Source organism: Podarcis muralis, chromosome 13 (genome assembly GCF_964188315.1).
Source record: "Podarcis muralis chromosome 13, rPodMur119.hap1.1, whole genome shotgun sequence".
Lineage (NCBI taxonomy): Eukaryota > Metazoa > Chordata > Lepidosauria > Squamata > Lacertidae > Podarcis > Podarcis muralis.
The window spans coordinates 54,415,588-54,438,323 of record NC_135667.1 but is presented as its reverse complement, the minus strand read 5'-3'; the positions used below and the strand labels follow the sequence as shown (position 1 = coordinate 54,438,323).

Below are 22,736 nucleotides of genomic sequence, written 5' to 3'. Positions count from 1 at the left end.
ATTAACTGTGGTTAATGCATAAGATGTCACGCACTAGAATGGCACTATCTCACACTTGAATTTGTGGAACGCTTGCCAAACTGTTTGCCCACCACTGTATGAGGGGAAGCGGCTGCAATAAGGAATTGGGGTAAAAGGTTTTTCATTGCAATGTAAATTCATCCTTATTGACCTTTAAGTTATGCACACTTCCAACGCTACCATTTCTTGATACAGCTTCCGCCGTGATTTCAACAAGAGGGGAGTCAATACAGTTACTAAGTATATCTGAAAGCGAAGATAATAAATGTAAGTTCATAGATGCAGCTGTCATATTTTTTATAAATTTGTTAGATTATAAAGAGCAACACTGCCATTCTGGGAAGCTGTCCCAGAGCTGTCCCACCCCCTTTTTAGCTTGCTGCTTCAAGAGGCTGCATAGATAATAGCGCTGCAAATCATCCTTTGCTCTGACATTTTAATGGAAACAGAGAGAGCCATTAGGTTTTATATACACACCAATGAACATCAGCATGTAATGCATTGTGCATTTATTAAAAAAACGACTGTCTACTTTGTGTACTTTCCTGCTCTGCTATTGTATCTCTTCTGGCCTTCGTGCATTTTATTTTTTTAAATGCCTAGAAAGTTTTGTTTATAATTTTAGCGTGGGTTTTTTTCTGATCATGTTTTCTACTTGTAATACGGGTGGTTATGCAGTTTCTGCCTTTTATCTGTGTTTGTATAGGTGCTGTTCTGAATCTCTTTCGTTATTATTTGTATGTGTTGCATTTGATTTGATAATACTATATTTTACTTTTTGTTTAAATAGTGTTTCACTTATTTATTGTAAATCACCCAGATAACTTTATGTTATGGGTCGGCACTCACATGTCATAAATAAATAAACAAATCATATGTAATTTGATTTTAATTTGGTGTGGGCACACAATAGTAGTGCTGGAAATTGGGTGATTTTTCATTGCCTCCCAAATTCTAGGCAGTGCCAGGAACCTTTAGCAGCACCCACAGTCATTAATTTTGGAATTTCCAGAGCTTTCATTGTGATTTGTAACCTTTTAAGTTTTACTGATTGTGCTGCCAGAAATTGAGTTTTGTGCATAATGGGTACTGCATGGTCTCAATCAAGGAGACCTGTCCTTTAATTTTATTTAATATTTCACTGACAAAGATGCAGGTATCTCCAAACACATTACTCAAAGTTTAAACTTTGGATATGTAACAAATGCATGCCCTAAACACATGAATCATTTTGAGTATTCCAACTCAATTTGAAAAACATGTTCACTGTGAGATTTTTTATTTCAATAGTCATTACTCCCTATCACCTCCCTCCAAAATAAATGTTTTCGTAAAAAACACCCAACCCATTTTCCTTTATAATCTACTTGTTTCTTTGCAACAATCTTGCTGAGGTTCTGTAGAAGCTTGTAATGATCTTTATCTAAATTAACAGGCACACATAGCTTACCGGTAAATACAACAGTGCCTTCACTGCTGAAAACCTATTGTTCCGTTAAAAACTTGATTCATTTCAGTAAATGTACAAAATGCTGAAATGTACACTTCAATAGATTTATGCTTTCAGAACTGGTGGTTGTGATGTTCTTTGCAAAGTTTTTCAGTTTTATATTGTTTTAAACGAAAGCTAAAAAGTTTTGCATCTGATCCTGGATGTCCAAATTTGTCTTAAAATAAAAGAAATTAAGACTGCAATCCTATCCCCAATTAACTGGGAATAAGTCCCTTTGAATTCAATGGCAATTCCTTCTGAGTAGATTTAGGATTGCCCTGTAAAGCATCCTTGAACCATCCTGTGCATATTTATTCAAAAGTAAGTCCCTCTGTGTTCTGTGTCCCATTTACTTCTAGGTAAGTGTGGTTCGGATTGTTGCTTACTGACAAAGTCTGTTCAAAACTGAACACTTTTAATTGGTGCAGATTTCAATGGGAGGATCAGTCAAATGGTTAAACATTTGGGTTTTTTTTAAACTTTATTTACAAATTTATTAAACTACCCTTTCATAAAGGAAATAACAAGGCAGAAAAGAACCTATTAAGCAAAATAAACCAATATATCCATAAAAACCATATTGAAACATCAATAAATACTGTATGGATTAGTGAAAGGAGCTGGCGCACCATCCAGAGCTAGGAAAACGCACTCCTGGCCACAGAGGTCCCTTAGGCATCTAGTGACCGGGATGGGTCAAGGAGTCTCCCCAGGCTGCAAGCATCCTCCTTCAGAGGGAGTGCCATCCTGTCCAGTACATGCAGTTGACTAATCTCCTGGACATGGGAACCACCTACCCTTATCAGAATTCAAGCTCAATTCAGAGAGTTGATCTCTTTAAGAACTCTTGAGATGTTTGCCATGAAGACCCAGTGACATGTTCATTTGTGTTTCACCAATTTAGCTCTAGAACATCATCTCTTGTTTGATGAAGTTTGTCAGATGCTCGTTGCAAAATTACTAGTTGAGGCTTGAATATCTAACAAACATCTTCAGCAGTGAAGGCTGATTCAAAGAATTACTGTAAATCACCACATAATCATTTTACACAGTCTGACTTCCTTTATCTGGTTTCCTGATATTTGAATAAAAAATGTTGGGTCTAATAGTTTCCTCATTCTTTTTCATTTGCTTTTTAATTCTTTTTTTCAATTTAAATGTGACCATATTGACTTCTGGACAGCTTTTCACTCATATATATTTTTCAAGCTAAGAACATCACGTTCCCAAGTAGTCTGACAGTTTATATCTTATCTTAAGTTCTGAGCACCACTCAGGATTATTTTTTTTTTATTTTTTTTTATAATAAATTTTTATTAGTTTTCCATAAATAAAGAATAAACAAAACGAAAACATAGACATAAACAAATAAAAACATGACTTCCCCATACCACCCCTTTCCTGCATTCTTGTTTCAAGATTTTTTAGCAACCCTCTGATCTTAACTTAAATATATTTCATGTATTTAACTTCAGTTAATTATTAATACAACTGTAGTTCTTTATCTCTTATAACTCTGAGCCCCTAATTTTCCAAATTACAACAGTTTTTAAGATAAACTTTGAATTTGTTCCAGTCTTCATCCACCGCCTCTTTCCCCCGGTCTCGAATTCTGCCAGTCATCTCTGCCAGTCCCATATAGTCGATCACCTTCGTCTGCCATTCTTCCAACGTGGGTAAATCTTGCGTCTTCCAATACTTTGCTAGAAGAATTCTTGCTGCTGTAGTGGCATACATAAAAAATGTCCTATCCTTCTTTGGCACCATTTGGCCCACCATACCCAAGAGAAAGGCCTCTGGTTTTTTAACAAACGTTCTCTTCAGAACTTTTTTTATTTCATTATAGATCATTTCCCAGAAAGCCTTAATCTTCGGGCAGGTCCACCAAAGGTGATAGAAGGTTCCCTCCGTTTCACTACACTTCCAACACTTGTTATTGGGCAAATGATAGATCTTTGCTAACTTAGCAGGAGTCATGTACCACCTGTAGATCATTTTCATAATGTTTTCTTTTAAGGCATTGCATGCCGTAAATTTAACACCAGTGGTCCATAACTGCTCCCAGTCTGCAAGTTCAATGTCATGCCCAATGTCCTGTGCCCATTTAATCATATTAGATTTCACCATTTCATCTTGAGTATTCCATTTCAACAGCAAGTTGTACATTCTTGACAAATTTTTAGTATTGGGTTCTAACAGTTCTGTTTCTAATTTTGACTTCTCCACTTGGAAGCCTTTCTTTCTGTCCTGTTTAAATACTTCATTTATCTGTCGATAATGTAACCAATCTCTCACCTTAAATTTCAGTTTCTCAAAACTCTGCAATTTTACATTTTCACCATCTTGTTCTATAATTTCACAATATTTAGGCCAATTAGAACCCATATTCAATTTTTTCACCTCTTTTGCTTCCATTGGTGACAACCACCTGGGGGTTTTACTTTCAAACAGGTCTTTGTACTTAATCCAAACATTATACAGAGCTTTCCTCACCATATGGTTCTTAAAACCTTTATGCAATTTTACCTTGTCATACCATATATATGCATGCCAACCAAATCTGTTGTCAAATCCTTCAAGGTCCAAAATGTCTGTATTCTCGAGGAGCAGCCAATCTTTCAACCAGCAAAACGCTGCTGATTCATAGTAGAGTCTTAAGTCCGGCAGGGCAAAACCCCCTCTATCTTTCGCATCTGTTAATGTCTTAAATTTTATTCTTGGCTTTTTGCCCTGCCAAACAAATTTCGATATGTCTTTCTGCCACCTCTTGAAACAGTCCATCTTGTCTATTATTTGTAATGTCTGAAACAGAAATAACATTCTAGGCAATACATTCATTTTGATAACAGCAATTCTGCCTAACAAGGAAAGTTTCAGCCTTGACCATATGTCTAAATCTTTCTTAACTTCTGTCCAACATTTATCATAATTGTCTTTAAAAAGATTCACATTTTTCGATGTCAAATTCACCCCCAGGTACTTCACTTTTTTTGCTATCTCCAAACCTGTTTCATTCTGGAATGTCTCTTTTTCTTCATTTGTTAGGTTTTTTTCCAAAACTTTAGTTTTTTGTTTGTTCAGCTTAAATCCTGCAACTTGACCAAATATCTCGATCAGTTCTAAAACTCTTTTTGTGCTAGTGATTGGCTGTTGCAAAGTCAAAACTAGGTCATCTGCAGCACCACTCAGGATTAAGTCAAAGGTTGACTCCCCTTTTTGTCAGCCAAATGTACATTTGTCAAATCTAGAAAGAAAAACTCATTGTCATATCCTGACTATACATTTACCCAGTCAGTGTGAGGGTTTGTTGATCACTCATTTTTACAATTTTTCTGACCTTTGGCTGTCTCCTTCAGTTCTTTCTCTGTCTTGAGACTCCCCTCCATATTTGGTCAAGGGGGCACTGGAATATTCCAGTACTGAATTATTTTGAAGGTGTCTGTTGCTTCTACCCACAGTGATTCTATCAAAGATATTGTTCATATTAATTTCCTAAATTTGGGTCTCTTGTGTTCTTTTTGACATATAGAGCAGCTGCACTCCAGTTTATCCTCTTTTTTTGCCCTCGCTGGGCATTTTTTATTAAGATATAACAGTTATCTATATTAAATGCATAACCACTATTGTTTCACTGTATATACTATTTCTGAAGTATTTCATTTATTCCTGGTCAGTCCAACAGAATTCTGCCATTTTTATTCAAATTCACTGAATTTTTCATGTAAGAGACAGGTGCAGAGCAATCTTTTAAGTACATGGAAATCTGACATTTCACCATAGAGAATTTACTATTCTATTCACTGCCCACACGAAAAGAAAAAAGAAAAAAGCCACATTATGGTGCATTCTGATAAAGAGAGGAGGAGGGGCTTTTTAAGTGTGTTATTTATTTCAAAAGAGTGACAAATGGTATTTAACTGTTTTTGCCATGTTTCGTCTAGGCAATTTACACCTTTCGCGTGATATTTCTAGCATGGAAGATGTAGCTCTGGAACTGTCAGAAACAGAGGACACGATCTCTGTTAGCAGCTGCTTCACCTCAGAGGACACCACAGAAGATTCAGGTGTTATGAGTTCCCCCTCTGATGTTGTCTCATTGGAGTCTCAGAATGACAGCGTGAGGTCAAGAGACAAGTCCATCGGGGCCCAGGAGACCTTGACCGAGATGGAGTCCATGTATGTTGAGCAGACGTGCTCTGTAAGGAATGCATTCTCCAGTAGTGATGAGTCTGGAATCGTTTCCCAAAGGTAGGTCTCATCTGTGAGGCAATTTAGAGGAGTGACGTCTGCTTATGCTAGTCTTTTGCAAACTAATTTTCCATCTTGTTAACCTCCTTGTCCTCCTGCAAAAAAAAAAAAAAAGTCAAGAGTTGCTCCTCAAGGCCCATTTGCTTTTGGAACACAGTCAACTCAAAGCCCTCCTCTCATTTGGCTTGCTGTTGAAAATAACCCTCAAGTTTCTGCTCCTGAAGCTGAAATTCTCTTTTCAGTGGATCGGGGGAACTCTCTGGTGCTGACTCTCCTCCTTCCAAAGGGGTGGAAGCAGTGGCGGCAGCACTGGGAGAAGGATTAGAGCAGGTGCAGTCGCAGCCATGTCCATTTGCCTCGTTCAAGTTGTGGCTCTTCTGGAACAAAGGTTCACTGTGTGATATAATTATTTACCAAACATATAGAGATGGGTTATCTGACACATGTATTCTGCAGTGCTTCAACCACAGCACTCAAGTTCTGTTATATCTTCTGTGGAGCATAACAGTTTTGGTGGCAAATGGCATCTGATAATGTTAGTATTTATATGGCTTTTTATTGTTCTGCTGAACTTGAATGATCCCAGTGATCTTGTAAAGGAAACCAATATTGCATAAGTGAAAATGTGACTTAGGTTGATGGGAACTTGTTGAGGTGCACCGATGCAGATCCTAGCCACAGATCATGTTTTTAACAACTGATTTGCATAAGCTTTCATCAGTGTTTTCTTTCACGTTCTATTAATGACCTTATTTCAAGTATTTCAGATTCATTCTTTTTGTACCACCTGCTACGTATAATAGCATCTACCCATAAATTGCCAATAGGACTTTCATTTGGCTTAACAGTAGCTTTTTGTAGTTTTACTGTTGCCTTTTGCACACAAGTTTTCTCATAAAAGACCTTGCTCCTACGGTGTTGATTTGGCAAAGTCCTATTTTAACCCATGCTTTTGCATATGGCTGACTACAGCGGAGCAACAGTACATAGTGGCCTTGGTTCAACAAATGCAAAAGTCAATAATTTAGTGCTTTGGGGTCTTTGCTATTCCTGTTGTCAGAACCTCTGCTAATCCATCTGTTACTTCAATAAATTCCCAAATAGTGTGATTTCAGCACATTCTATTTTAGAGGGGAGAGGTCTTAAGATTATCGTGTTCTTTCCTATATTAAAAAGAGTGTGTGAAAAAAGCCACTGGTAATAGTTATCTGACCTGTGAAACACTATCAGGAAAAGGCCTTGTGTTTTACTTGAATGTAAGCCAGAGCAGGCCTGTCAGCAACAAAAAGGTCTAGAGGAGAAGGAAAAGGCTCTGGAGGAAAGTTAGGGGTTTGTTTTTAAGTGTGCTGTGTATTGCTGAATATGCTTGCACAAAACGTAGTATTTTGGTGTCACATGGCTTGTTGGAGTTGTGTTTAATTTAGGCTGGGTCATGTGTATGTACGTCACTATTTCGGTGTGCCCGTTTGTCTGCCTTCATCCATCCATCCATGAACACTTTAAATTTTATGCCTTCAAAATCTACGTCTGTGTTTCCCTTCCACACTAGTGGGTGGTGCCTGATGTAGTCACACAGTTTGTTCTCGTCCCCTTCAAATAGTATTTTCCCACCCACTGCAAGTTCCAGAAACCAGAGGTCTGTTGTGAGCATTAATGCAAGCATTTGTTATTTGTGCACAGGCACCTTTTTATTTTATAAGTGCACGTTTTCCCAGTGCTCTAGATTTGCCCAAAACTGCAGGTATTCATTTACCCGTCCTGACACACACCTTTTCATTTTTTAAAAAATTGAAATGTATTTTTCCACTATTCCAGATTTGCACAGTACTGCAAGAAAAGGAATTGTGTGTCACTCCAAGTTTGGAGTTACTCACATTAAAGGCTGCTACCTCCCTTCCCACAGTACAAAATTCAGCTGAGATATGTACATTTCCCGTTGAAATTGTGTATATTGACTAGGATATGTGCACAATTCCCTCTTCATTGAGGCCTGGTGAATGTGCACAATAGCTGGTTGTTATGCACATTAACTGCTCGGCTTAGAGTCTCATGCACCTTACAGTGGTGCCTTGCAAGACGAAATTAATTTGTTCCGCAAGTTTTTTCTTCTTGCGAGTTTTTTGTCTTGCGAAGCACGGTTTCCCATAGGAAAGCCCATAGGGAAATTTGTCTTGCGAAGCGCCTCCGAAACAGAAAACCCTTTCGTCTTGCGGGTTTTCCGTCTTGCGAGGCATTCGTCTTGCGGGGCACCACTGTATTTCTACCCTGCTGCCAACATCTTGGGCAATAAGAAGACAGTCGAGTTGTGTTTTTGTTTCTCTTCCCCTTAATTTATTTGGTTTCTCTTTTCCTCCCCTTTAGGCTTCATTTTCTCCCTGACTGTCAGTTTCACGGGCTGAGCTTTTGACCCTCCTTTTTATAACCCATTTTATAACCCAAAACACAAAATGGCTGGAACAGTTTCATCTTCAGAATTGTGTTTGTCTGTGTAAGACCCAGGTTAATCCAGAGGTAGCCAGTGTGGTGCACTACAGGTGTTGTGTGACAACAGTTCCCATCATCCCCTGTCACACGTCATGCAAGATGGAGAGTTATAGTCTAGCAACATCTGTGTTGGTCAGGGACGCGGGTGGCGCTGTGGGTAAAAGCCTCAGCGCCTAGGGCTTGCCGATCGAAAGGTCGACGGTTCGGATCCCCGCGGCGGGGTGCGCTCCCGTTGTTCGGTCCCAGCGCCTGCCAACCTAGCAGTTCGAAAGCACTCCCGGGTGCAAGTAGATAAATAGGGACCGCTTACTGGCGGGAAGGTAAACGGCGTTTCTGTGTGCTGTGCTGGTGCCGGCTCGCCAGAGCAGCTTCGTCACGCTGGCCACGTGACCCGGAAGTGTCTGCGGACAGCGCTGGCCCCCGGCCTCTTGAGTGAGATGGGCGCACAACCCTAGAGTCTGTCAAGACTGGCCCGTACGGGCAGGGGTACCTTTACCTTTACCTTTAACATCTGTGTGGTTTGGCCGACCAGTCAGCTGTTTCCCAGAGTGTTTGGCTGTTGTTGCATGCTGACAGCAGAGTGCAGGGTGAGGCCAAAGCTGGACAAACTACCTCAGAAGGAGCATGATGTGTCTCCTACCTAATATGTGCACAGTTTGACTTGGGGGAGGATTATGTCAATCTGGGTTTGAGCCAGTGAGAAGTGAACTTGGTCAGGCAGAACAAAATATTTACAGAATTTAAGCATTTCAAAATACAGGAAAGCATTCTCTCTTGCACATTTTAATGAGACACTTTCAGGTCTTTGATAGGAGATTGACAGCACAATCCTGACCATGCTTACTCAGAAGTAAATACTGTTGCATTTAGTGGGGTTTACTCCCAGGATTACAGCCAGATTCAGATACCTTACAGGTTAAGTCCTTGCGTTTCAGAAGAAATTGAAACAGTTTGCCATGTCTTACTATTTTCCAAATTTTATTGAGATGTCTGGAAAGTGATTAATCAAGTAGCTACTTTGTATTCTGGAAAATAATTTGAACGTTATGCTATTATTTTTCTCTCCAGTACAAAGAATTTCATTACAGAAGCTGCAGGTAAATTTTCATTGAGAGCAAGATAGGTGTGCAAACATTATCTAAACAAATGTAATCTGGTTTTCCCCGCTGTTAAAAGAAACAGTCAGTGTTTATACACACACACAAGTTGATGTTAAATTGATTAAATTTGGTTATGCAGTATCAATAGAAAAAAAGGAACAACCTTTTCATTCCTTTTCTTTTCTTTTGTTGTCAGTAGCAGGGATGAGGACGAAATGATGGAAGCTAAGTTTGAAAACGCAGATGTGTTCATAGCTACTCAGACCTTGGCTGCATTGGACAAAGACCTAATGGGTAGGTTGAAGTTTAAATTTGCACATCTGTATTGCAAAAAGAATGCAGGGAAAAGGCAAATGGTGACAATCCATCAGTTAGGCAGACGAGAGAGCAGTCAAACTGGGAAACTCCATAGAGGTGGGACAGATCTCATAACTCAGGCTCTATCTAGTAGCAGCATATACCTCATCAGATTGTTCACCTTCCATTGCCAGATTGTCTTACCTTTTTGGGGACACTGTTGTGGGAGGTTATTCACAGTAGACAACAATCTGCTACTAAATATTATGAAGGTATAGTGAAAAACTGAAACAAGCCCATGAATTTCTTAATATTGTTATTTACTTTGGTCATTACATTGAAAGGATGTTGAGTAGCCCTTGATACTAAAATAATAATAATTAATAAATCCAGTAGTACTGTCTACGCAGATTTTCTGTTATACTTTCCATGGAACTATGTGCTGAAGAAATTCAGTTCAGCAGATTGTTGCTGTTTTAAAAACAAGTCTAGTTATCTACAGCATTGATGGAGAGAGCATACTTTTCCTTATTGTTTTATCTGGTGATTGTAAAAAATATATATTATACAGCGCTGGGGGGAGAGGACTACAGTATCATTCCTATTCAGTTACTAGGATAGATATTCAGTATTTTATATGTTCCAGACAAGTGGAATTTTCTCTAATAGCTTCTCACAAATGTGTCTCACGGCCTGCTTGAGGAATGCTGTATTTTCCAGTTTATAAATTATTACCAATAATTTTCTTTGTGTTGATATCTGGGAAAACATGATGTGCAAATGCATAATACACACAATTTGCTTTCATGAGGACTATGTTCTCTGTTTTATACTCACTACCCAGTAATGTAAACTGTGAAGCTGGCACATTCTCATAGTACGTTTTCATGATTAACCAGATATCAGTGTAGCTCCATTTGCTGGGCTACACTGCACAGTAAGCAAAAGACATATTGGCAAATGTTTAGCATGAATGTGTATAAATTAAAAAGTGCTTACAAGATTATGGATGTGTTCATATAATACAACCAACTCAACACACCCAGTGGAGATTTTATTGTTTTATTATGTTTATTTTCTAACCGCAACCCTCTACACTGCATCTGAAGCAGCTGTTGCAGCTGGGGTTTGTAATATAAGGGTTGCTGCTGTTAAAACCCCTTGGTTTATTATCCCCTGATTGTGATAATATTTTGGGATAATGTCATGGTTCATAGTTTTGAAAGATGTTGTTGGTATTCTTTGCAGCGATGGAGAGTATGCAGGATGATTCTGAAAGCGGATCTGTATCTAGTGAGACGAATGGCTCACCCCTCCCTTTTTCACGGGATGCTGAGACTGCCCAAGATGTTCCAGTTCCTGTGCCAGTGACGATAATAGATGAAATTCCCGAAACTGACATTATAATCCACCCCACTAGAGAGGAAGGAGAAGCTTTGTTTTCTGAGTCAGGGGCTAATGAACATATTTCAGCTGATGCCATTATCCTAGGGAAGCTTACTAATGAAAATAATAATGCTGGTTCTTTGAGCAAGGGATCTGTAGATGGTATATCCTCCAATTTATCCAAGAGCTTATCACAACAACAGTCACCTAAAGAAGAGTTTGGACGCCAAACTGAGAAAGAGCAGATATATATATCGGAGACACACACACCTTCCTGTGAAAAAACGAACATGAAGGATGTGTCCCTGGAAATCCTCACAAAAAACGGTACTGAGTCTGAAAGATCCAAAGTGATTTCTTCCAACTTTACTGTTATGAGTGAAAGAAATAGAACAAAGGAGAAAGTAAAACAATCGAAGGAGGATAATACCAAGGAAGGACTTCCAAGCAAAATAAAATCTGAATTGGAATTCAGATGTGCATCAACAAAAGACCCAGATGAGCAGCAAAGTATCTCTACGCCATCTTTATGGTGTTACCGTGTTCGCAATGGAACCACAAACTATGAACCTAAAATAGGTCTGACCACCTTTAAAGTTGTACCTCCCAAACCTGAAGTGAAATATTTTGACAGAGATGCCTCCCTTTCTACTGGTGCCATTAAAATAGATGAATTGGGCAACATGGTGGCTCTAAATGCTGGTAGTATAAAAAAGGTCACAGTAAATACGACTTCAAGTGAACCAGAGGAAACTCTCATTGGGAGAGCCAAAGCCTACTGGAGATCTAATTCTCTGAAAACACCATTGGGGGAGTCTCCAGTAGGCTTTCCCACCAAGCCAACAGTCACCACCAATTTCAAACCCCTCAGTAAAATAGGTGAAACAAAGCCTGCCTCCCTTGCGAGTCTGAAGGCAGCAACAGCACCACTAGCTGCTTCCAGGACAGTTGACAATCATGTTGGGTCTTGCGGGGGGAAGCCACCCATTTCTGCCACACAGTCTTCAGTTAAAATGCTAACGACTCCAGTGGTCAAGACAGATAAGATGGAGCTCCCATTTCAGAAGCCCCTAAGAAGAACATCAAGCCATTATGTAGCCTCTGCCATTGCAAAATGCATCGATCCACTCCAGTTTAAAACCAGTCAAGAAAGGCATGACAAAGTAGAAGAGATGAGGGATGGAGAAGTGGGGAAAACTGAAACAGAACCACTTCCCAAAAGATGCATTATTTTGGCCAAAACCTGCCCAGGAGAAATGCAGCCAGCAGAAAGAAAAAAATCTTACGTAGATATCTTCAGTTGCAGCCAAAATGCATCCAACACTCTACCACTTGGTGCTCATTCCAAGATAAGAAATAGCACTCATTGCTACAGGGAGCCATTTACCACAATACCTTCTAAAGGTGGTGGTCTCACAGGAGAGAAGCCCAGATGGGGTTCAATAGAAAATGTAGTTGTTAGAGAGACACCTTCTATATTTAATCAAAGGAGGGAGCAAACAGATGAGGCTAACTGTCCCTTCTTCCTTCGTTCATCCAACCATTTCTCATCTTCCACCACTTCCAGCTCTTCTGGGAAGTCAGCCGAGGGGCAGCCTATCAACAGTAGACCATCAGAGTTAGATGGAACAACTGTTGTTAATCACGTAGTTTCAGAAAAAGATGGAAAACTTGGCAGTGCATGTGAAAGCAAAAGGGTAGAGTCTGATGTGGGAGGCGATGATAAAGTTTTTGGGCCAAAGAAGAAGTTTAAGCCAGTCATCCAGAAGCCGCTTCCAAAAGATACATCTCTGCACAGTGCTTTAATGGAAGCCATCCAGAATGCAGGAGGAAGAGAAAATCTCCGAAAGGTAAGAAACAAAACCAAAAAAACTTAGCTGAAAGCATATCTGGATGTTATAGGAAATGCCTCTTACTGGATGCATGAAGTTTCTTGTAACATCAGGAACAGCTCTTAGACTTCTTAAAAGAAGAGGGGCTGAGAAAACCCAGCCGGATGGGCGGGGTAGAAATAAATTATTATTATTATTATTATTATTATTATTATTATTATTATTATTATTATTATTAAATAGGGAGCCCGGCCTTTCAACCTTAGCAGGCACTAGTCTGTTTTATAACAGTTGTTTCTAATTTTTTAAAAATATATAGTGGCAAGATACTGCACCAGGCTACTATCACTTCTGCGCTGTCTGTTTTTTGTGCAACTTAATGTTTCGCTTCTTTCAAGCAGCAGAAAGTGCAGAAGTGTCTATTGAAGCTAATTATGAATGGTATGTAGTATGAGACTAATACTGTACTCATTAAAAGTAATAAGGTCTAGTTGAACATAATACAGATGGCAAGGCTGATTTTTCCATCTCTGATAAATAAGGCCTACTCCTACAAATCCCATTTAATTTTCAGTGTACTCAGGCTGGATAAAGGCCAAAGTCAGGTAAGCCAACTTCCAACTGAGTGACATTCCAGATGCTCAAATTACCTTGTTTCCAAACTAGGTAGAAATAAATTGTTTATATCTGCTTTGTCACATGCTAGATTTCACCCAGCATGGCGAATGGACCTCAGAAGAAGCCACTAATCACAGAACAAGAGAACGAGCGCTCTGCCCTTCTGGCAGCCATTAGAGGTCACAGTGGAGCCTCAAAGTTGAGAAAGGTAAGAATGAGACCTTGCATCTTTTCAGTAGCTTGTTCATCCTTTGCACTATGTTATCCCTGTCCTGGAAATGCTATAGATGAAGCTCTGCTTGAATTAGCAAACTGTAAGTAAAAAAATAAGCCAGAGTAGACATGTCATCATCATCATCATCATCATCATCATCATCATCATCATCATCATCATTTATTATTTATACCCTGCCCATCTGGCTGGGTTTCCCCAGCCACTCTGGGCAGCTTCCAACAGAACATTAAAATACAATAGTCTATGAAACATTAAAAGCTTCCCTAAACAGGGCTGCCTTCAGATGTCTTCTAAATGTCAGGGAGTTGTTTATTTCTTTGACATCTGGTGGGAGGACGTTCCACAGGGCGGGTGCCACCACCAAGAAGGCCCTCTGCCTGGTTCCCTGTAGCTTTGTTTCTCGCAGTGAGGGAACCCCCAGAAGGCCCTCAGCACTGGACCTCAGTGTGCGGGCTGAACGATGGGGGTGGAGACGCTCCTTCAGGTATACTGGGCCAAGGCCGTTTAGGGCTTTAAAGGTCAGCACCAACACTTTGAATTGTGCTCGGAAAACGTACTGGGAGCCATGTACATTCCTAGCAGAATGTATCACTTCTGATTCACTGACAGAGTTGTACCTCTAGCGGCTGATAAAAAATATTTATTTACTTAAAAATCAATCTAAATGTTTTTGAGGGATGGGACATTAGCTCTGTGGTAGAATACATGAACGACCTCTAGGTGAGACTAGATAGCTGCTCTCAGTCAGAGTGTGCAACACGAGGCTAGATGTGCAAACCTGGTAAAAAGTAATCACTTACGTTCCTTTGTTCTGTTCGTATGAGATGGTTGTCCTACAGCTGCTGAGAGGAAGTCATCTACGGTTGGCACCTGAGAGTGGTCTGAGACTTCAGCAGTTCCTGCACTCTGCCTTTGCAGTATAGGAAATAGAGCTGCCCAGTTATGGCATCTAGCAATTATAAACTGAGGAAGAACTCAATACATATGCTTCTGTCAACCATTGCGTGAATATTTAATTTTTAATTTGGTTGACCTCAGTTTGAGAGTGAAATGCAGGTGTATACACTTTAAAAAGCTAATTATTCTGGAAGAATCCCTCATTGATTTGCGTAGACCTTTTCCCCTTTTAAAATAGGATTCAAATGATACTTTTTTGAGATTAAAAAAAAATGAAGCAAAGTTTGAAGGCACAGAGTAATTATCACCGTTACTAGTTTCTGATAATGCTTCCGGGGAAGGCTAATAAATCATGTTAATTCCAAACTCCTTGTTGTCATTTCCAACCTAACTTAGTGGCCAATTGGCAACATTTTTGCCTTAAGTGCCAAAATAAATTCCAGGATCCCACAGTTCAAACAAATAAATCAGGATTGAATTTCTGAGCCTGCTTGAAGGCCGAATCTTAATCATCAGTTCCTCTAAATGATGTGAGAGGGGAACAGATGAACAGGGAGTTAGACTAGATGACGCTTGGAAGTCCCTTCCAACTCTACAATTCTGTGATTTACTAGGGAAATTAGAGCTGTCACAAGGTTTACATCTATGGAACAAGGCAAAATTAACCAGAAGGGAAGAGATTAAAATACTGTTATGAGTTTGCGCATGCCAGACCTTCTAACCCATGGATAAAGCAAGTGTTAAAGCATAAGCCAGGCTAGCTTCCTGTATTCAGGTGTTGGGCATTAAGAAGACAAAGGAAAGGTGATGGGCCATTCAGAGAGCAAAAGAGAGGGGGCTCTGTGACAGAGGACAGATGGGTAGGATCCCTCCTCCAGCTCTTAGACAAAGCTGGAGTTTGAGTGCAGGGTTTGCTGTGAGATGAAAAGCCATGGCTGATTTCTGATTGAATCCCAGGCTGTGGCTGTGGGAGAAGCAAAAATAAGGTCACCAGATTTTTTCCAATGAATTTTTTTCAACTTCAATAGATTTTGTATGGGAGCTGATTTATAAATCCAGGGACTGTCCCTGGGAAACAGGGACATCTGGTAACCTTAAGCAAGAACCTCTTGGGGTGTTGATGCTCCAAACCCCTCCATCGTAGGCTCAGGTTGTTGTTGTTGTTTAGTCGTTTAGTCCTGTCCGACTCTTCGTGACCCCCTGGACCAGAGCACGCCAGGCACTTCTGTCCTCCACTACCTCCTGCAGTTTGGTCAAACTCATGCTGGTAACCTCGAAAACACTATCCAACCATCTCGTCCTCTGTCGCCCCCTTCTCCTTGTGCCCTCCATCTTTCCCAGCATCAGTGTCTTCTCCAGGGAGTCTTCTCTTCTCATGAGGTGGCCAAAGTACTGGAGCCTCAGCTTCACGATCTGTCCTTCCAGTGAGCACTCAGGGCTGATTTCCTTCAGAATGGATGCGTTTGATCTTCTTGCAGTCCATGGGACTCTCAAGAGTCTTCTCCAGCACCATAATTCAAAAGCATCAATTCTTCGGCGATCAGCCTTCTTTATGGTCCACCTCTCACTTCCATACATCACTACTGGGAAAACCATGGCTTTAACTATACGGACCTTAGGCTCAGGTTGTATATATCTGTAAATAAACCATATATCCTAAAGACGCCCCCGTCTCCGCTGTGCCTCATTCCCAAAAGGAAACGTGGACCCTGGGTAAGCGCCAGGAACACCTGGAATCTCACACCTCTTGGAGACTGGGGAGGTGTGTTAACGATATGCACCCAGTATCATTGTTCCTTTAAACCTACTACGTATAACCTCCCCCCAACTTCATTTTTCTCCATGGTAGATCTCTTCATCTGCTTCTGAAGAGCTTCAGCGTTTCCAAAAAGCAGAAGCAGCCTTGCAAAACAGAGAGGCCTCTACAACAGAGCAACGGGGGAATCAGCTGCTGCCATCGCCGCCGCCGCCGCCTCCACCACCACCACCTCAAGTGACAATGAAAACTCCTAGGTACATTGCAAGTCCAAGAACGGACAGCCCAGGGGATGCAAGGCAGGCACTAATGGAAGCAATCCGCTCGGGAACTGGGGCGGCGCGTTTGAGAAAGGTAAGCCTCTTTCTAAGGCGGAATACGAACAGGAGGAGGCCTGGTTTGGGGCCTGTGGTTGAATGCAAGATAGGGAAGCAGGTGTGCTTGTTTGGCACAAGTAGGACAGGAGTAGAAGTGAAATAATTCAAATTTCTGTGAAATGAAGATAGCCTGGGTCAGGCAGCAGGCTAAATGACCTATTACGTGATTTCTGTGAGTGTTTGTCATGCAACTTAGTATGACTCCACAGAAGATCTGGAGCATCCTGTGTTCACTCTTATGGGACAATAAAATTAGGCTTTCATACAGACAGTATTCTCATATCGATTAGAAGCAACTCTTACAAATTGCATACCATAACTGGTAAGACTTTGGGCCTTCTGGTTGTGTTCTCCTTCTGTCACAGGAAGACTCCCTTTTGTGGTCCAAATCTTAGGGCCAATTTAAACACTGGTGGCTCCTGTGCAGCTGCGCACCAGCAGCTATTCCCAGTGATTTTTAGAATGATTTGTCCCTTTTGACTTTGCCTTTCCTTTCCCCCAATCTTCTCATTTTGGGGAAAGCTTCCTATTTCAGAGCTTAATATGTTCATGTTGAATTTTCTTGGTAATTGGCCATTTACACGACATTATAATAATAACAATAATAATTTATTATTTATACCCCGCCCATCTGGCTGGGTTTCCCCAGCCACTCTGGGCGCCTTCCAATAAAACACTAAAATACAATAACCTATTAAACATTAAAAGCTTCCCTAAACAGGGCATATACTTCATATTCCATAGGAGTATAGTCACTGCTCTCAGTTGGCTCACACCAGCAGAGCCACTCCAGATTAAGGCCAGGGTCACCGCCCCAGAAAGTGATCACGGGTGCGTTTGCAAATGCAGATGGAATTTTCCCACCTCAGATCTTGCCACAAGCATGCAAATACGTAAACTTATCTGCTTGCCCTCTAAAGGAAAACAAACCCACAAAAGTTATAAACGAAATGTTACAGCTCTCAAGTCATTTCGTGAGACGGTGCAAACCACAGAAAATCATTAGTCATTGGAGAAGAAATCTGTAGCTTTCAAAGTCTATTGTATTTCTGTAAACAACAACGCTGAACAAACCATGACGTCAAAGGTCACGGGGAGATAATGCTGCCACTGGTGAGGTTGGTTTCTTGTTCATCATGGGCCCCTTTGTATGTTTCCCCTCATCTTCCTTGCTGTATTATACTGTATTGTTTTAATTAGTGTTTTTATAGTTGTTTTGATTTTGTGTGGAGTGCCCTACCTGGGTGGATGGAGCAGCCAAGTAATTTCGTTGTCCCCGAGAGGGGGCAATGACAATAAATATATTATTATTATTATTATTATTATTATTATTATTATTATTATTATTATTATTATTATCTGTTAAGGTCAAATATGGTGGTCCTGTATTGGAGACCACAGAATTCAATAAAAGGTGTGGAATGGACAAGAGGGGGGAAACAGTATTTGCAATGATCAATGAAATTGTTTATATATTTCATATTTTATTATTATACATCACTTCAGTACACTTCTGGGTCTATGAAGAGATAAATAAACATAATAAACTAAACTAAAAATTCACTTCCTGCTCTGTTCTTCTATAAAGGTGCTCCTTACCCATGGAAAGTTTGATTGTATATAGGATGGTATTCAACTAAGTTTACCGGTATTTCTGAGTAGACCCATTGAAGTTAATGAACATGGCTAAGTTAGGTTCATTACTTTCAATAGGTCTATTCTGAGTAGAACTTGAATGAATACCACCCTTATTTATTTACTGCAATATTTAAAATCCTTCATGTTTAGTTGCCAGATGGTAAAAGAGTCCATACTGAACAATAGAAATGAGTGTGGAAGGAGATGGAATTATTGAAGAGAGAGAGAAATAATTTTAAATCAGATTTCCTCATTAAGTACATTTGTTGCGCTTCTGTTCAATATTTTAGCAAGGGAAAATGTGATCAAACGCGACAGATAACAATTTGTGTGTGAAATTGAGACCACATTTAAACTTGCTTCAAATTGGGGTGTATGCAATTTTTAATAAATATGTTGTTGTTGTTGTTTAGTCGTTTAGTCGTGTCCGACTCTTCGTGACCCCATGGACCAGAGCACACCAGGCACTCCTGTCTTCTTAATAAATATAATGAGGGTGTAATAAATTATTATTATTATTATTATTATTATTATTATTATTATTATTATTATTATTACTATTATTTTGTATCCCGCCCTCTCTGGCCACACAGAGTCTGACAACTAGACATACAAAGATAGGTTAACATAATAATGTCATTTTTGAGACTGAAAATATAAATTACAATAAATATTTATTTTTATTTCAGGTCCCTCTGCTTGTCTGAATACTAAATGCTCCAGTCATCCGTTTCGTATGCAATTTCTCATGCATTCCTTACTGGTTTGAATGGACACCCATGGCAAAAGGATTCCAAGAAGTTTACAGGCCAAAAATAAGCTGCATTTTCTGTGTTTCTCTCTATTTTTTATTTGGTTCACAGGTTGCTACACAGCTTCTGTGCCAAGGATCTGTGGGTCCCTTGCCCCCAAATAGTCACACCGTGCCAATAACACTATTCTAAATGGCAGGTTAATTAGCTGGCGAACACTTTTTGCTGTGTGTACTCAGCACCGACATATTTTTGCTTGTTCACAGTTAAAAATATGTAGCTGTTCTGTACCATTTAGTTCATTTCTTTTTAAAAACAAAAGCAATTTAAAACCTCAGAGTATACAGACTATAGATCTGTTAAAATGGGATGGAAGGATTATAACAGAAACCCAGTGGTTTGAATTACCACATGCTGAAGTCACTGCTTGTTACAATCAAGCAAGATTGATTAGCCGCAACGTTTTGACCAAGCTAGTTATCACTATAGATCCAGAGATCACTAGGGATCCATATGACAGGCTATTTAAGGGGATATAAAGTACATAACGGGACGCGGGTGGCGCTGTGGTCTAAACCACTTAGCCTAGGACTTGCTAATCAGAAGGTTGCCGGTTCGAATCCCGGCGACGGGGTGAGCTCCCATTGCTCGGTCCCTGCTCCTGCCAACCAACAGTTTGAAAGCACGTCAAAGTGCAAGTAGATAAATAGGTACCACTCCGGCGGGAAGGTAAACGGCGTTTCTGTGCGCTGCTCTGGTTCGCCAGAAGCGGCTAAGTCATGCTGGCCACATGATCCGGAAAAACTGTCTGTGGACAAACGGCGGCTCCCTCGGCCAGTAAAGCGAGATGAGCGCCGCAACCCCAGAGGCATTCGCGACTGGACCTAACAGTCAAGGGTCCTTTACCTTTACCTAAAGTACATAAAATAGTGGTACCTCTGGTTACATACTTAATTCGTTCCGGAGGTCTGTTCTTAACCTGAAACTGTTCTTAACCTGAAGCACCCCTTATCTAATGCTAAATCGCTGCCGCCGCGCGATTTCTGTTCCCATCCTGAAGCAAAGTTCTTAACCCGAGGTACTATTTCTGGGTTAGCAGAGTCTGTAACCTGAAGCGTCTGTAACCCAAGGTACCACTGTACTAACATCTGCAGATATGCTGAGCCCCAAGGAGAGGTGGCAGCCCAGCAGAGGGCATGTGGGGCTGCCTTAGTAGGGGAATTCCCTACAGAGCTGTGCCTGGCACGTTCTCTGCACAGCTTCTGGAAAATTTTGAAGGCAACAGCGCTCTATCCTGGCGTTTGACACTTGATGTGTATATTTTTAAGACCCACCTTGTCTCTGTAGTTGTTTTGAACTGTTATTAGTATTGTATTTTGTTGTGTATCCCACCCTGGGACCTTAGGGTGAAGGGTGGGTCATTATTATTACCCACCCTTCACCCTAAGGGAGCCGTACAAGATTATCATTACTTGATTCTTATTCTTATCTTGCACAGCTCCCATTTATTTTAGTGGGACTTGAAGAGATAACATTCCAGTAGATGTGCCCCACATCAAAGTGCAATTAAAAGTGCTATTAATACTGCTTCCTGGGAACTACTGGCTATAATTTGTTTCCAGAACTGCTGCTAGTGGGTCAGGATTCCAGCCTCTTCAATGGGCTCATGTTCACCTCATATATCAAGCCTGATTTCTCATCAGTTAAGCCCCAAACATTTTTAAATGGCATGTTTTTAAACAAATTAAGCTACTTTCATAGATGATGTACATATTTTGAAAATATTTTCTTATAAGAAAATTAGCATAAAGAATAATTATTGTCTGGGTTTTACACATTTGTTGTATGTTGTAAAAGTTTTTAAAATGCACCTTAATACATGTTTTTGGTTTAATAATAATTACAGCACTGGACGTAGTCCAAAATGATTTTTAACGGCACTGTGTAATGTTGCTAACCTTTCAAAGTGTACTGTTAGCCATCTGCAATCCTGTGGCTACATATTATATAACGTAAAATACTAATTGAATTTAGTGCCACAAATAAAAGAAACACAAGTTTTATGTGTCATACTTATCTCAGTTTTGTACAGATGAGGCTGGCAAGGTACTTTCTATTTTAGAGAATTAAAGGTGCTGTGAAAGAAGCAGTGTTGATTGTGGTGTGCCAGTTCCTCTCACTGTCACACCGGGTAAAAAGGTTTCACCGTTTTCTACACTGATGCAAAACCCTTTTTGATCAGCGGTGCCAGCAGAATAAAATAAACAAGTGTGACAAAATACTTGCTTGTGATATCACCTTTATATCTCTTTAAAACTATACTCTATCTCCAGTCTTGATTGGAGCAATCCTAGAATTGGAAGGGATCCTAAGGGTCATGTAGTTGGAAGGTTGTGGTCTCTCCTTCCTTGGAGCTTTTTAAGCAGAGGTTGCATGGCCATCTGTCATGGATCCTTAAACTGAAATGCCTGCATTGCACAGGGTTGGACTAGATGACCCTTGGGATCCCTTCTATGATTCTATAATTAATTGTGAGGTTATCTTGACTACCAAGATGGCGTTAGCAAACCTTCCGGAACAGTCCACCTTTGGCTCAGCACCATGATGCAAGTACTTGACTGTTCCTCCTGGTTTACAATAAACATCCTCTTTCCCTGGTAAATTTAGATTTTTCATCCAGGTAAGGAGTTTAGATAAAAGGTGCTTAGCATAGATTTTCCCTATCACTGATAATAGGCTTATCGGTCTATAATTCCTTGGTTCTTTTGGGTCGCCATTTTTAAAGATTGGGATAATTATTGATCTTAACCATATCTCAGGTATGATCCCATATTTATCTATGAGAGTAAACAATTGAGCTAAGGGTTCTGCCCACCAATCTATATAGGTCTTGAATAATTCTATTGGTAGACCGTCTGGCCCAGGAGATTTCCCCGATTTGAAATTTTTAACTATCTCTCTAATTTCCTCTTCTTCTACCCTTGGCCACTCCTGGAGTTTATTGATTTTATTTTTAGTGGTCTCATTTCCTTTAGGTTCACTGTGTAGATTGTTAAATACAGATGTAAAGTATTGGGACCATTTGGATTCTGCAATTGGTGGTAGAGTTAATTGATTTTCGGCTTTCAGTCCTCCGTACACTAGGTTCCAGAACGCTTTGTTGTTTTTACTCTGAATTGAGTCGAATAATTGTAGCCATTTTTGGGTTGCATATTTCTGTTTCTTTTCGGCCAGAATGTAATGATATTTTCTTTTTTCATCAAGATAAGAGGGCTCTCCAGGGAAAGAACAAATAGGTTTCTCCAAAGGTTGCTCTACATTAGACCACTGCCTTATACTTATGCATTTGGTTGAAAAATACAGATCCCAAAGGCAATCTAAGATATATGCTGCTTTTGTAGATTTTCGTGGTGCATTCGACTCAATTGACCGCCCAAAGCTGTGGAGGAAACTCGCAGAATTAAAAATTGATCAGCGCTTATTGATTCTAATACAAAATCTATACTCTTCCAATACCTGTCAAGTCAAACTTAACACCAAAGGTCACCTTTCATCAGACATCTCAAACTCGAAAGGGGTAAAACAAGGGTGTATTCTTGCCCC

The 22,736-nt window shown here is 40.1% G+C and overlaps 1 protein-coding gene across 1 annotated transcript; it reads left to right on the top strand.

Annotated features, from left to right (window-relative positions):
* Positions 1–134: 134 nt before the first annotated feature.
* LOC144325167 (protein cordon-bleu-like) lies at positions 135–21,196 on the top strand. The gene is made up of 7 exons (XM_077917627.1): positions 135–288; positions 5,455–5,761; positions 9,542–9,639; positions 10,891–12,878; positions 13,567–13,686; positions 16,460–16,720; positions 19,071–21,196. The coding sequence occupies exons 2-7, from the start codon at positions 5,487–5,489 to the stop codon at positions 19,086–19,088; spliced, it is 2,760 nt and encodes a 919-aa protein (XP_077773753.1). The 5' UTR covers positions 135–288; positions 5,455–5,486; the 3' UTR covers positions 19,089–21,196.
* Positions 21,197–22,736: the final 1,540 nt, after the last annotated feature.